At 39.7% G+C, this 14,525-nt stretch overlaps 1 protein-coding gene across 1 annotated transcript in view; it reads right to left on the bottom strand.

The window, feature by feature from the left end:
• sorbs2a (sorbin and SH3 domain containing 2a) overlaps positions 1–14,525 on the bottom strand; it is a 53,093-nt gene that overhangs the window by 23,952 nt on the left and 14,616 nt on the right. Inside the window, exons 3-10 of the mRNA XM_062433920.1 lie at positions 9,100–9,155; positions 7,751–7,840; positions 5,926–5,952; positions 5,656–5,780; positions 4,718–5,365; positions 3,621–4,085; positions 1,371–1,497; positions 478–653 (exon numbers count right to left, since the gene is read on the bottom strand). Of these exons, the coding sequence (XP_062289904.1) occupies positions 478–653; positions 1,371–1,497; positions 3,621–4,085; positions 4,718–5,365; positions 5,656–5,780; positions 5,926–5,952; positions 7,751–7,840; positions 9,100–9,109 (1,668 nt within the window). The 5' untranslated portion in view covers positions 9,110–9,155. The remainder of the gene's footprint in view (positions 1–477; positions 654–1,370; positions 1,498–3,620; positions 4,086–4,717; positions 5,366–5,655; positions 5,781–5,925; positions 5,953–7,750; positions 7,841–9,099; positions 9,156–14,525) is intronic.

Below are 14,525 nucleotides of genomic sequence, written 5' to 3'. Positions count from 1 at the left end.
GTCCGCTCACAACAAGGCTCATCTGTTTTTCTTCTCTCCCTCTGTTTTTCCCCCCACCTTTTCTCTTAGCTTTTATTGCCTGTCACTCTCACTTTTCCTGTAACTGGGTTTCTCTTGTGCACTCAATCTGGATAAATGAGTGGAGCGTTCATACATGTAAAATCTCAACAGAGATAACAGACAGACCCACTTTGATAAGTAAGCAGCTAGGAACTAGCAGCAACACAACAAAGACCTAGTCAGAGCTCATTATTATAACTAACACACATAAGGAGAGCAACAGAGATAGTGAAAGTGAGAGAGAGAAAAGGCTTTTAATATGGGGTCAAAAGCTGCTGACAGTTGAAAGTAATCCCCTCTCATGAGCCTGATCACATATCAGGACAACAGAAATGGGTCAAAAGCCACTCCTGTACAACAACTACAGTCAGTCTGCTGCAAACAAACATGTTCAGCTCTGCTTATGTTTGACCTCACCGTGCGGATGGCGATAGGGATGCCAGACTCATCCACAGGGCCGATGCCTTCATAATGGGGCGCTTTGATGACAGAAACCTTTTTCTCTTCCTCTGAGAAGCGAGCGATGGGCACTGTGTTGCTGACGGTGGTGTAGCCGGACACCACAGACTCTCTTGTGAGTGATTCACTGCCTGCTGGATACAACAAGGGAGATGAGAAGAAGAGAAAAAAACATAAGAAGACGCTTTAAATAGTCAAAGAGAGATCAAAGTACACAAACTGATATCAGCTTAACAAACAAGCACTGATCCACTGATGTATTTTTAAGAACATTGTGTAACTTCTATTTTTTATGCTTTACGGTTTGAGCAGTGTAAGAACAAGCATTATCTGTTTCTCTGTTGTTAGTAATTAATTTCTGACCGTGCGCCACAACTGAATGGTTTTATGTTCTGCATGTCTGCATAAACAAACCCATTCCCAAAATACACATCAACTCTTCAACTGATGTAAGCAATAATGATTAAATAAATGTTGGCGATATCCATTTCAGCACCAACATTATGAGATTAACTCACAAAAGTCCCTCAATAGTGCTTAACAGATTTAAACATTCTGAGCAGGCTTTATTAATATGACACAGAACCATTAAAAGGTTAAATGATTTTCAGTTTGGGCTGTTTGCAATTTCACAAAGCAATTATCTAACAGCATGTAACGGTGTTCAGAGAGTGTTGCAGGGTGTCGATTAAACGTAGTCTGAAATTTAGTACTTGCACTTCAGAATTTGTAATTATTTCCATATCCATGCATTTAGATTTTTTTATGTTTTCTTCATATCACACATGAATCATTCCTAAAAGTCAGGGTATCCTTCCCTCATACCAAGGGACAAAAGGTCAGTGTCTCACCTGAGCTCCGGTTCTGTCTCTGGAGGCTCGTGTGGAGTGAGGCGGGGAGAGGAGGATAAGATGGGGGAGAGAGGGGCCTCTGCGGATGGCCAGTACTTCCATTCATAGCGTGAGAGAGGACCTGGCCCTAGGAGTGATCCACAAGCCAGAAATAGAGATAATCAGTCACTACCAATCACAAACATACAGCAAAATGTACTTTCTTCCATTTACTATAGTGGACAATGCTGTAGTTATTCCATACAACATTACATCAGGAGTGTAAATGTAAAAAAAAAAAAACAATTAGCGAAACAACAGGATGATTAGTTTAATAAATCCAACATAAGTCATCATGTTGCTACAAAGCTTAAAGGTTCAAAAGGTGCTAAGGAACCAGCTGTGATGGAAATGAATGTACATATACAGATATTTGATCTGGCGTGATTTATAGAAATTGCTGAATCTGAGGTGACATAAGAACAGTTAGTGAGTGAGAAAGGGGCGCACAATGAATCATTTCACTTCACAGACAGAAAAGATTAAAACAGTGACAGCTCTCTCAGATTAGCATACATTCAATTATAAATTAGTTTTGATTATGACATCGACAAGACAGCAGACATGATAGTTATAATGGGAGGCTTGTCTGGGGAATGCTCTCCCATTCAACAGGACACACTGACAAACGATTTCATGTGATAATGGATTAAAAAAAATGCAGCATATTAATTTCAAGGCCTTCACATTCAAATCAAATATTCATGATAACTCAACAACCAATAACTGACCAAGATCCATTACAGCGACAAGCAGACACTCTCCTTGCTACTTTACAACACTTACTGCCAATGTATCTATCTTAATTCTTTTTTTTATTCAGTACTTGGACGTGAGCAAAATGAATAATTCAGTGACAGTGAGTGCATTACTGCTGCTTTTACCAGTCCAAAAACAACTTCAAGCCAAGGATTTGAGGCTAGCCATGATAAAATATCCTGGTTCCATCTCTGAATCTCTGTTTTTGTTGAGGCGTCTCAAATTTTTTGCAATTGATTGGCTTGGTCATGACATAATGGCAATTCAGTTTCAATAGCAATCCTGGGAAGACTGATGCACAAGCAAATTCATGCCATAATCTAGAAATATAGATTATGGCATGTACTGTATGTGCCAGCTATGGGTCCCTTACATCTATTCTCAGGGTAATATAATGAGCTGAGTGGAACTATAACTGCAGTCCTGACACGAATAACCTTATAAAACCCACCACCTCTCACTGGACAAGTTAAGTCTTTCACATACCAACAACTTCCAACAGCATGCTTCTTGTCTTGTCAAGAATTTTTGATATGAGCGGGCCTTGCAAAACAGTATATTGAGTTTCAAAAAAGGCGTGAGAGAAACACAGACAAGCACACATAGACACAGAGTGTAATGAGTACAGACACATTAACATGACAAGGGAACATATGGCCTTTTTCCATTGGCACTTTGGGCCGCGCTGAGTTAAACCATGCCGCGTTGATTTGCATTTCCATCACCAGTTTATACACCGAGTTGGCCCAAGTCGCGCCAAAGATGGACCAGCTCCAAAATTGGGTCAAATGCGCCCGACCTTCCTCCAAGCAGGGTGCGGTGACATCAAATGGGCTTCGTCATCAATCAGGGACGAGCCGATCAACTTCCAGTTTAGCCCTGCGCTAACTTGAATGGGGATATAGTGATTTAATTGTGCAGCTTTTCTAGACTTTTCCAAATGTTATCAGACCAAAACAATCAAATTCTGATAGTGAAACAAGTCATTTTGCGGGGGTGTGGCGCTCAAAAAATGTGTCCACTGTTTTACAGCCTGTCCTTTGGCCACTTGTCACAGCCTGGAGCAATTCCTGAAGGCTTGAGAAAGCAGCGCTAAAGAGGGTGCTGCTTTTAAGCGGCATCAACTCAAGCGAAGCACATCATCAATTAAAGCAGGTAGCCCTGTTGTAATGGAGATGCAAATCCCTGCCACGCTGGGCTGACGCGCAGAGTCAAACCGTGTTAAGCAAAGCCAGGGCATGTGTATGGAAAAGGGCTGATAGTCAGCTGAGTTTAATTGTGGCACAGGACAGGTAGGTTGTAGCTGATGGTTAGTGAAAGGTAAAAATAAGTAGCTATAAAACATTTTGTGGAGGTCTGGTTCAGCCATCCAAGTGAGTTGGGGAAAGGAGTGAACCATTTTTGTTTTTGGTGATGATGTGTGTTACAGCAGTGACTTGTTGGGATAATTACGTTAGTGACAGTGGCTGCTGCAGCAGTGGAGGCCACAGAGGTTGTTAGCACATCATCAAGGCCAGCAGTGGATGTGTAGGTGGAGACATGGCTGAGGGTGGGCGATGGTGTGGGTGAGGCGTCAGGTGAGTCCAGGCTGCAGATCTGCAGCTCGTCCAGCAGACCCGCCGTGGACGAAGAGTAGTGGCTGAGAGCTGACACCGTCACGGGGGAAGCGGAGGGTGACACGCCACCGATGTTCACATTGCTGACTGTAGTAAAGCTCGGCCCACTGACTGCACCAGCAGTGCTGCCAGCTCCGCTAGGGACATATGGGGTGGGCGATAGAGCCTTGGGCATAAGGCCTGACAGGTAGTCGAGTGAGTCAGAACTGTGGCAGCGATAAGGGGAGTGCTGTGCTGTGGGGTCGGGGGAAGGAGGTCCCTGAGAGGGAGTTGATTGGGAGAGGAGGAAAGGAGGAGAGTGCTTAGTGATATCGCTCATTAGCCACGCTGTCATATAGGATGTGTGGATGTAACACGAGAGCCTAACAGAAGGTGAAATGCTGTTGTGAAAACACACTGAAGTGTCATCAGACTGCAGCACAATCTTCTGAAACATGACTAACACTGTGGATTGAAGAGGCTCTGTTAGTTCAAACTCTGTGAAGGGCAGCAAATACAGTATAGAGACTGTAACACTGATATACAATGATTAAACTGCTGGTTATCACACATAATTTTCACACATACAGAATCACAGTTAGTTAGTTTGGTTGGCTGAATGGCAGCATCAAGACTAACTAACTAAAGAGCAACACACACTAATAGCATTCGATGCATATCAAAACACCTGTGCTTACAGTGTGCTATGTGAGGCCATAAACAGGTTTTGTAAATGAATACCACTGTCGGACTTTGCATTGCCAATGTTAACACCGCAGTACTTTGACTATCCAATGTGTGCTACAGGTGTCAAATGATGAGGCACAGTTAATGTGTGTTGCCCTTTATTACATCTTGATGTCACCTAGCAAAACTTTGGCAATTTAGTGATCTTAGAATATTGCTCATTGCTGCCTTTGGTTTTGTTGTTACAGTATGTAGTCAGTTATGTACCAACAGATCTGCAGGAGAAGGTCTCGGTGGTACCGCAGGAGGAGCGTTCGTCATCTCCACCTGGGATGGAGCTAGACTTGAGGCTCGATTTGGGACCTTGGGCGCCACTGTAGGGTTGGAAGGCTGAGGCTGTGGATGTTTCAGGTTTTTGGGGTCCATATTGACAGAAAGCAAGGCTGTCTGTGTTGAGGGTTGAGAGGGGGTGGGACCGCTTTGTGTAGGTGGGGATTTGGGTGAAGGGGAACCGGTGGTCTGGGTGTTAGGTGTGGGATCAATGTAAGAGTTGAAGTGAGCCGGGGGGTCAGGGATGGTGACAGGGGTGAGTTTGAGGGAAGAAACTTTACGCTCCTGAGCCTGTGTATTAATGGTGGCAGATGCACTACAGTTGCTAATATCATTCGGGACAGTGGACTGTTCAACCTGTTGGGCTGGGTTTGAACTGGTCTCTGTATAGGAGTAAGAAGATGTGCTCTTAATAGTGTAGGACTCTTTCAAAACTGCTTTCTCATTCTGAGTGAATGTTAGCGTTCCAGGGCTCAAATCATTAGCCAGAGCAATGAGGGAACTGTAAGCTGGTGGATCAGTGCCAGTGGACGAGAAGTGAAAACTATCTCTTCTAGGGGGTGGGGATGGCACGTGATTAACATCCTTATCAGCCAATTTGATAGAAACAGCCAAAAGAGGTTCAAACAACAACACAAACAAAATAATCAGTTCAAAGCTTGATACAAAGCATCAAGTTGTTCTAAATACATTGAAATACAACGTGGTTCTTTGTAAATTATCCATAATTATGATGGTCTGCAGTGTCATTCAGAATACCCCTTTCTCACTTTTACAAGCCAAACCCTCAATCTTACAATTCAACTCAAAATAGAAGTAAAAACAGTAGAAATGCAATTGCTAACATCTGTCAGTGTGGTGTGTGAGACATTTACCTGTGTTGGTGACTTTTTTTCTTGCAGGTTGGGTCTGACACTGCGGAAGCCTTTGGAAGCAAGAGATGAGCTGCTGGCATCTCCATTCTTAAGGCCATCTGTTGCACTGCGTGACCGCCAAGAATCTGGAGACAAAGTTAATAATATTAACATCACACCCTGCAGTGGTTTATGGCATATTTTCTGGTCTCCTGTGAAGTGTTTAAGCTTCTTAAATTTATGCAATGTTATGAGTCCCCACATAATTCATCAGAAAGAACAGAGACTCACCCAAGTCTGATGAGTGAGACTCACTCCCTGAGGAACAGAGAAGACACAGCAACAATAAGTGATATGAGTGAATGTGTGGTCTCATAATCCAAGAAACAAATGTCACAACCACTGCAGTGGATTATATTTTAAGTAGTTGTCATCACATAAAAAGTGTGTGACCATGAGAAACTCAGTGGTACTGGTGAGGGAGTAAACTTAGGTCTGTGTAAAGATACAGATACAGACAGTGGAGAAAAAATGCTTTGAGGATGATGTGACTTATCCTGATTTGATACCAGAGGTACTGCAATTTTAACATCCACAAAACTCTGAAATAGCAACCACCTTGTTATAAATTTGCAACCACCAGTTCTTGTATTCACTTACCTACTGATCACTGCTTTTTTAAAAAAAATTTTTTTGATGATAGAAAAATAAATGCCACACTAATTCTTAGGGCAAACTACCAATTCATTAAAATTAAAAGGTTCAAGATGATGTTGCCACAGACACATATGTAAAGTGTACATATCAAATATTTAATATTATTTAATATCATTTAACATCAAATCATTAATATAAAGCATAATACAATCTGTATTATCTGCATACTACTTCACTCCAAACACAAACAGGTCATTTTTAATATGAAGATTAAAGTCTGCACATAATATCAACTGTGAAAGAAGACATCCTTTCTTAACCAAATTCTTCTTAAGTTGGCAAACACTGGGGGTAGTTTAGGGGGGGGGGGGGGACTAATGCCTGTCTCCTTTAAAGGTTTGTTCTAGTAGTGGCTGCACACAAGGCCATAAGTTCCTCTGGGTACTGGTCCAATCATTACAACCATGCTTCAAAACCTTCTGCATCTAACAACAGCTTATGAAACAGACTGTTTCTCATTATTGTTAAAAGGAAGCTGACACAGTTAGAATCCCTATATGGGTGCAGCTGTTAACCTGGGTGCTGACAAGGTACAAGGCTGCGAGGCATAAACACTGTTCTTTCAGCAGAGGAAAGGAACAGGCAGCTGGTTACAACCATCTGCTATGTAAAAAGCTTTTCAGTTATTCATCTTGAATTGTCCTGTAAATTTTAAGTATATATGAAAAGAAATACGTAACAATTTTTGGATTAGGGGCTTAAACATAAAGTATATTTTCTGTGAGTTTGCTTGCATGAAACCAAACCACTAATCTGGAAGAATTAAGCAGATGTCATTTTAGTCACCACACAAGCCCATCCAAAAACATTTCCACATTTCTCCAAGATTTAGGGTCCAGGGAGCTCTGCCATGTCTAACCATTAAACGCTGACAGAGTAAAAATAGCAGTAGAACGAAAAACGGGCGGGGAAAAAACAAAAAACTTAAGACGACAGGAAGAGTTCGATAAACATCACATGAAGAAAGGGAAATGGCAAAGAGCATTGTGAGAGCATGACATATGAGAGCTGTCAGGAGGAAGATTAACATCAACAGCTGGGAGGCACCACATAATTTATGACTGATTTAGGAAGCAAATCAAGGCCAAGGTGGAACAGAATTGACAAAAGGAAACAAAATAATTATACAATGAAAGGATTAGAAAAAACAGCATCTTGCAGTCCAAATATTGCGTAAGCATACTGGGGCAGCCACAGACCATTGGAAAGTATTTCAAATATGCTCGAGCCATATCAAGTTGTTGAAGACCAAACATGATTTTGAAAAGCAACAAAGCCACTTTTTGAAGACTTACCTCATGCTTTAACTGACTGTCTAGACCATTTTGTGACTCAAGTGGCCTGTATTTAAGGTATTAAATTAAGTGTTAATTTACCATGTGTTTGTGAGTGTTAGTACCTGTGGCTAGATTTGGTGAGCTCTGGACCCTCTTCACGGGAGAGAGTATGAGCGACAAGGCCACACTTTTGCGAGCGTTTCCTCCGCTATCTGAGAAATCACAGCCAGGCAGGTGATCATAGTGGCAGAAGCGGCAGCACACATGCACATGCAAACAAACAAAGACATGGATATATACACACACACACACAAATGCATCCAGCCGGAAAGAAAACCCAAACAAGTTGAGGCAAAGCACATGCAATAAAAGAGCCTGATTTTTACAGCAATAGATCAGGTGACAGCTATTAAAAATTGTGTAAAACTGGTTAAAATTTGATAAATATAACTATGTTTGAATATGCTTTGTATTGGCTTACATCAACTATTTCCATCTGGTGAGAAATAATGACAGGAATCCGATAATCTTCAATTTTATAACCTTAGATGACTCTCAATTACATTTCAAATATCATATAGTGTCACAATTAACATAGGAAGCAGATGCTAACACTTGAGAAACCAAGTGTCAATAAGACTAAAAATTATCAAATCTGTTTACTGACTTGTACCTGATGCTTACACAGCTAAAGTTAAGGTCTATGAAAGCTGCAATTATTTAACAAACACCAAGATCAGGTCTTTACAATCTGAGCAATTGAGCAATTAAGTCAAACGTGCCTTGTTTTCAGTTCTAGCACAGTTAATTGGCTGTTATTTACATCTGACAACCACCAACTTCTCATGATGAAGCAATTTTTGTGTAGTATGCCATATTATAAATATACGGTGGGCAAACGACCAAGATGAGTCAAGCAACCACTGGCAGGTCCACAGACTGTTGGGTGGCATGTGGAGAAGGCTCAAAGACTGATTACTCATCATTGATTCACAGGCTGAAATACACACTTCAGCTCAGGATGACTGCCAAGTTCAGGACAGAGCTTTGGAAATATATTGAGGGAGGAATACGTCACTGTGGTTAAAAGCACAAGGCTTACTATACTTATTGATGCTTTTAGTCACAATAACCCAGGCCCAAAATGGACCGACACCAAAGTGGTGAAACAGGGTCAGGGTTAGAGTTACAGACTCATGCCTGTGGCAGACAGAAACCAGCACACATAGCAGCTTTTAAAATAGCTATGTGGCCTGAAAAGTGGAAACATATTCACTGGGTTATTTTAAAGCATTAGAAGAAAACAATAGTTGTATGCCCAGTTAATAAACAAGATAACTCCAAAACATTAAACCTGATATTCATTCATATTCTGAATGGACATGGACTGGATGGATGGATGGATGGATGAATACCCCAGCAATCATATATAGTATATGTTTTGTGTATGTATTTATGTGCATACCTGTACCTGTATTCATATTGAAGAGCACTTCTTACTGGTCTACTGCAGGGGGACACACTTTCCTGCAAAACAAAAACAACATTTTTCAGACATAGAATCATATCATACAAAAATGTCTTCATGAACAGAAGTTTAATTAATTCTTTTGTATTAAATCTCAAATATAAGCAAATATTTTGTCCTGCTCCCCACTAGTACATACGTTTCTCTTTGATTCAAATCACACTGCTTAGAGAGTCAAAAACCTCTGTGCAGGGAGAGTCCAAATAGGTGAATGATGTTTAGCTGTATGAGGGCTACGGTATCTGCCTATAATGATATACTGCAAATAGATGTTGAAGTTGTCAGCCCCATTTCAACTCCTTTCACACATTTTATTTTGTTCCATCTTAAGAAAAAGTGTGATATGGTGCAGACTTCCTCGACATGAAATGTGAGATAAACATTTGATATATAAACTTCAGCATTCACTTCTGGATTTCAAGGGGAAATAAAGTGGCATAAGCCCAATGCTGGGCCACTGAACAGGGTAAGTGTTTTTAAAAAAATGCTGTGATGGATGGCATAAATGTGAATGATGGACAGCTATTAACCAAAATGAATTTGAAATATCCTGAGAGTATTTAACTACATAAATAATGAGGAAAAGAATATTAGATGGACATCTAACACATAAATATTAAATCAAAACTGCATTTGTTTTTGATGTGAACATAAATCAAACTATTTGTTATTCAATGCAGTTCAAAATCGAAATAAGTTATAATAAATCGTTGATAATGTTTTCCATTAAGCATTGTTGAAGCAGTAAATAGCACTATAGGCATTGTCACTTATACACTTTCAATTACAGCACTGTACTGTAGAAAAAAATAAATTATATTTAACTAAATTAAATCAACACATAGCACCTGTCATGCTTTGAAAAGATACCATAGCCATAATTTCTTCCAGCTGAGTGAGAGACTTAATGTCCTCAGCGAATGCTTTACAGCACATAGATGAAACATAAATAACGTAAATGATAATGATACAGAATGCCATGTTTACTTAACTGCACCCATACTGTATGTGATGCCTGTCTCTTGCTATATGGAGACCTTTTCTTGGAACTGTTACACTATGGGTGCATGATTGATATGGATGGGGCAGACATCAAAAGACAAAGGCGCAACACAAACTGTTGCATTGCTGTGTGAATGCATCAACATGTGTGTCATCAGGACTTAAATTATAAAACAGATACTACAAGCGAGAGTCTACAGTGGCTGCGGTAGGGATCACGCACAGTCTGGTATGTAAATAACTATGACATACACATCACTAACATTGACTTACACACATGTATGTAGATACTGTTATGAAACTTTGGGAACGTGATTAGGTTAGGTTATCTTTATTGTCCCACTAGGGGAAATTTGATTTGCAGCCAGCACTTACATAAAGACAGAATACAAAAGGACAACATCAATAACACATCAACACGATAAATCACAGAACTAGTGAAGGTAAAATGGAAATTCATTCCAAGTACAAATGTGCAAGGAATGCAGCCAGAGTGTTATTTACCATTAAGGATATCAATAGCACTTGTGATAAGGGAGACATGGAATATTTGAGTCCTCCACATGGGTACCATGGAGCGACGGCCTGAGGGCAATAGCTTAAACTCCCTCCACAGTGGATGGTCCTGGCAGTCCAATATAGCATAAGCCCTCCTAAGAACCTGTCTGTTATAAATGACCAAGAGCTTGGCCTGACCCCTACTGAAATTTTACTGACCATTTTAACAAGACTTCCAAGTCTATTATTATTGGACATATTTAGGTTTCCAAACCAATCAGTGACACAAAAGGTTAACACAGATTAAATAAAACTTCTGTAAAAGAGAGTCATAATATACTGTATATAAATAGTAGCTGTTATTTAAATGTTAGCACGGATGGCTCCAGAAATCTTAAACTTAAGTCTGAACGTTATGTCTGGGATAACTTCAGTATCTGAACAACCACAGATAACAGAAATAAATAAGAGAGGAGGGATTATATAAATATAAATACCCAAATGGTCGGTGTACACTCCCAGAACACTTAATGCATACTTAAATTAAGCCCCATTTGGCAAGATTTTTTTTTCTCCTGAGAAGGTTAGGTGAATTTAATATTGCATGTGCTGATCAGAACATTTAATCCCAACCAGAGAGCATTTGTGTTTATTTGGGTGGGTTGAACCACATGATTTTCCCATGAAATATTCTTGTCGAATACAAACGATCTCATGTAATTCAGCAGTTGTTGATACTGTATAACATTAGGTTCAGTAAACACATAACCCACCTTCTCCAGTGTGATTAATCCGGTCCAATGTATGTTAAATATAGTATAAAACATATATTTCAGACACTCATATCAATCAGAATATGCTCTTTTAATTGTTTTCTTTCAGTTTCTATGTTGAGTATAATTCAGTTACGTAAAACATTTTGGATGTGTTCTTACCAATCAGGTAAATCTGTACAAAAGTGATGTTGCCTTACACATTAAGTCTATGTAAACAGTTGTATTTGCATGTAGGTGGGTAAAGATCCCTACTAGGCACAGAAGCTGTGTAATAATGTAAGTGCATACCTGTGTGAGACAGTCTGTGTTCAATTAAGTTTCACAGCTGTTGATCTGAACATATTGAAAAGGCGCTATAGGACATTTGCTTCAACACAAAGACAACTTGAGGCCTCATTGCAGATTGACAGGTTAAGTCTTGATAATTGTGGCTAACATTTAGTGGGGCTTATTTTGGAAAAGGCATGCAACCATATTCTGACACGAATGTGGAAAGTGCCTTAGCAGCTGGCTGACGTGATGAGAGGCACTAGATGGATGGCATAACATTAACATATATTAGACCTTGCTGACAATTTTACAGGCTTGATTAGGATGAGAAGATGCTAAAGATCAAACAAATTGAGAACAGTAGTTTCTGAGATCTCCTTCCTGTTTTAACAGTGGATAAAGTAAAATAGACTTTCTTATGAAACAGTCTCATTATACTGTCAAGTTTTAACAAGAACATATTTTCATTGAAGCAAGAAGCTGTAGAAATTATTCCCGCTGTGGCAGTTCTGCTTTTCCACACGACACAGAACAAATAGCAGCACTTCACACAGTGTGAAGCATCATTACGAGGTTTCTCATTAGCACTAGAAGCTAAAAAGGATTGGAAGGTATCTGAAGTATTTTGTTTGCTCACCTTTTCAAAGGTTTCTCTGATATGATGTAATACCTGGAAGTATTGTAGCATGTATTAAGAGCCCTGGTTCAGAAACCTAAAACTAACTGAGCTAAGTCGTAGTTATGTATAAGGTGTCAATAGTTATGCATGAGAGGAATGTTATGTGAGACTGTACAGAAAATGTGATACCTCCTGACACAACTCGGTTCATGTAAAAATGTGAAAAACTGAAACTGAAGTCCCCCTTTGATGCAAACTCCTGCCCCCTTGCCCTATTCTATCTTCACATGAAACCAGTTGGCAGTGAATATAGCAACTCAGATAAACTACTAGAAAATGATCAGAGATTATAGAACAAAAGTCCCACTTACATAAATCAAAAATGAATCTACTGCTAACTTTAAAAAAGAGAAGTGAATTTAACTTTTAGCTTTTGTGTTGCCAAATATAATACATAATATAATGAACAACTGGTTAATGTATGACTGAGTTTGTTAGATAAAAGTTTCTTCAAGAGACAAATAAATATAAGCTTTTGTAACTATCTCAAGAAAAACCCATTGGAATACTAGTAAATTCACCGAATAATCTTACTCAAAATAAGTGTAGAGCACTACAAGCTCTTTATATTAGACTTTTATTTTAATGTACATATGTACCTATTTTATTAAACTATAATTTACCCTTATTTTTATATGGCTGACACCATGAAGAGTTTGGGAATCCTTCATGGTGGCAAAAGGAAGTGTAGTAAGGACTACATCAAGCCATGCATCGTGGGATTCTTTCAGTCCCTCAAGACCTAATCCTCACCCTCATACAGTACGTCCTCGTAAATCTATCTCTGAGAAACACACATACACACACACACGCTGGGGTAAATCATGAGCCTGGCGTCGCAGGCTGTCGGCGTCCAAATGATGGTCAGATTATAAACAGGATCATGTTTCTTGGGGACAGATCAGCGGCGACACAGCAGCTGTGGCCATGGTGTAATGTTATGGCTGGACCCTGGAAGGAAACCCACCATGGCTCTACACCTCAGAGGAACTCTGACTATCTTTCCCATAGACCTTTTTAAGCTTTTAAATACAGAATCTACAGCACTCTCTAAGGCTGGTGATAGATCATTAGCAGTGTATGCATTTCAGTACAAATATCACGTATACAGTACTTAATATTCGATGGGTGCTTCTTCAAAATGTAACACTTAATGTACTAACATGGGACGTAGTGGGAATAAACTAACAGATCAAACAGTTATCCTATCATTTCTTACATTTGAACTGAACTTATATGTCCTTATATATGTGTTATATGTGCCTGACCTTTTCCCTACACTGAACTCTACTATATCTTGATAGAATGAAAATGAAATATGCTAAATTAACAAATAATCCACAAGAGACTTCAATTTACAAGGAGTTGTTTTCAATTCCTGTCCTAGTTTAGCTGACCAAAAAGATTTGGTGTGTTAAATTTCTTTCGAGTCATTTGATTTCCTTGCTTTGCCGTGGTTTATCCACCGACTGTAATTTAGGCATTGGTAGGCCACCATGGAGACTAGTGCGTATATAATTACTGAGTGTAATAGCTGGGACTGCAAATACACCAGTCACAGCTATAAGCCACAGAAAGCTGTGATGTCCAACAGCACAAGCCCATCAAGTCTCATTAGTCTGTTAAGTGACCCACAGGGACCCATTTGGTTCATATCAATGGACAAATAGGGTTTGAGCATTGAATCATTTTGAGATATAAAACGCTGTAGTCAATACGATAGGAAGTTGACACTCATCCCCTTGACAACATGTCGCTTTTCCACACCAAAGGGGTTTTAATATTGATATTTAATATTGACCTTTTGGGCACAAATTCCATTAGAAAAATGGAAGATATGTAACAGCAACTTCTTTATTGGAATGCCATAAGTAATCTATGTCTGTGTGTGCATTAAAATTATCTGATAAAATTATTGGAGATAGCACTTGATGACAGATCAGGACTTGAGACTGAGTTGAAAGGATATTGGAATTTGGCAGGAATTTTTTTTTAAAGATTTTCTCTGGCATAGACGCCTTTATTTGAAAGTAGAGGGACAGGAAATTACGGGAGAGAGAGGGGGGTGTGACATGCAGACAGGTCCGCCGGCAGGGACTGGAACCGGGGTCCGCTGCGTACATGGCATGCGCTCTTAACCACTC

The sequence above is a fragment of the Scomber scombrus genome, chromosome 2 (assembly GCF_963691925.1).
Source record: "Scomber scombrus chromosome 2, fScoSco1.1, whole genome shotgun sequence".
Taxonomy (NCBI): Eukaryota; Metazoa; Chordata; class Actinopteri; order Scombriformes; family Scombridae; genus Scomber; species Scomber scombrus.
Note: the sequence above shows the minus strand (reverse complement) of the source record. Positions and strands in the feature narration are given on the sequence as shown.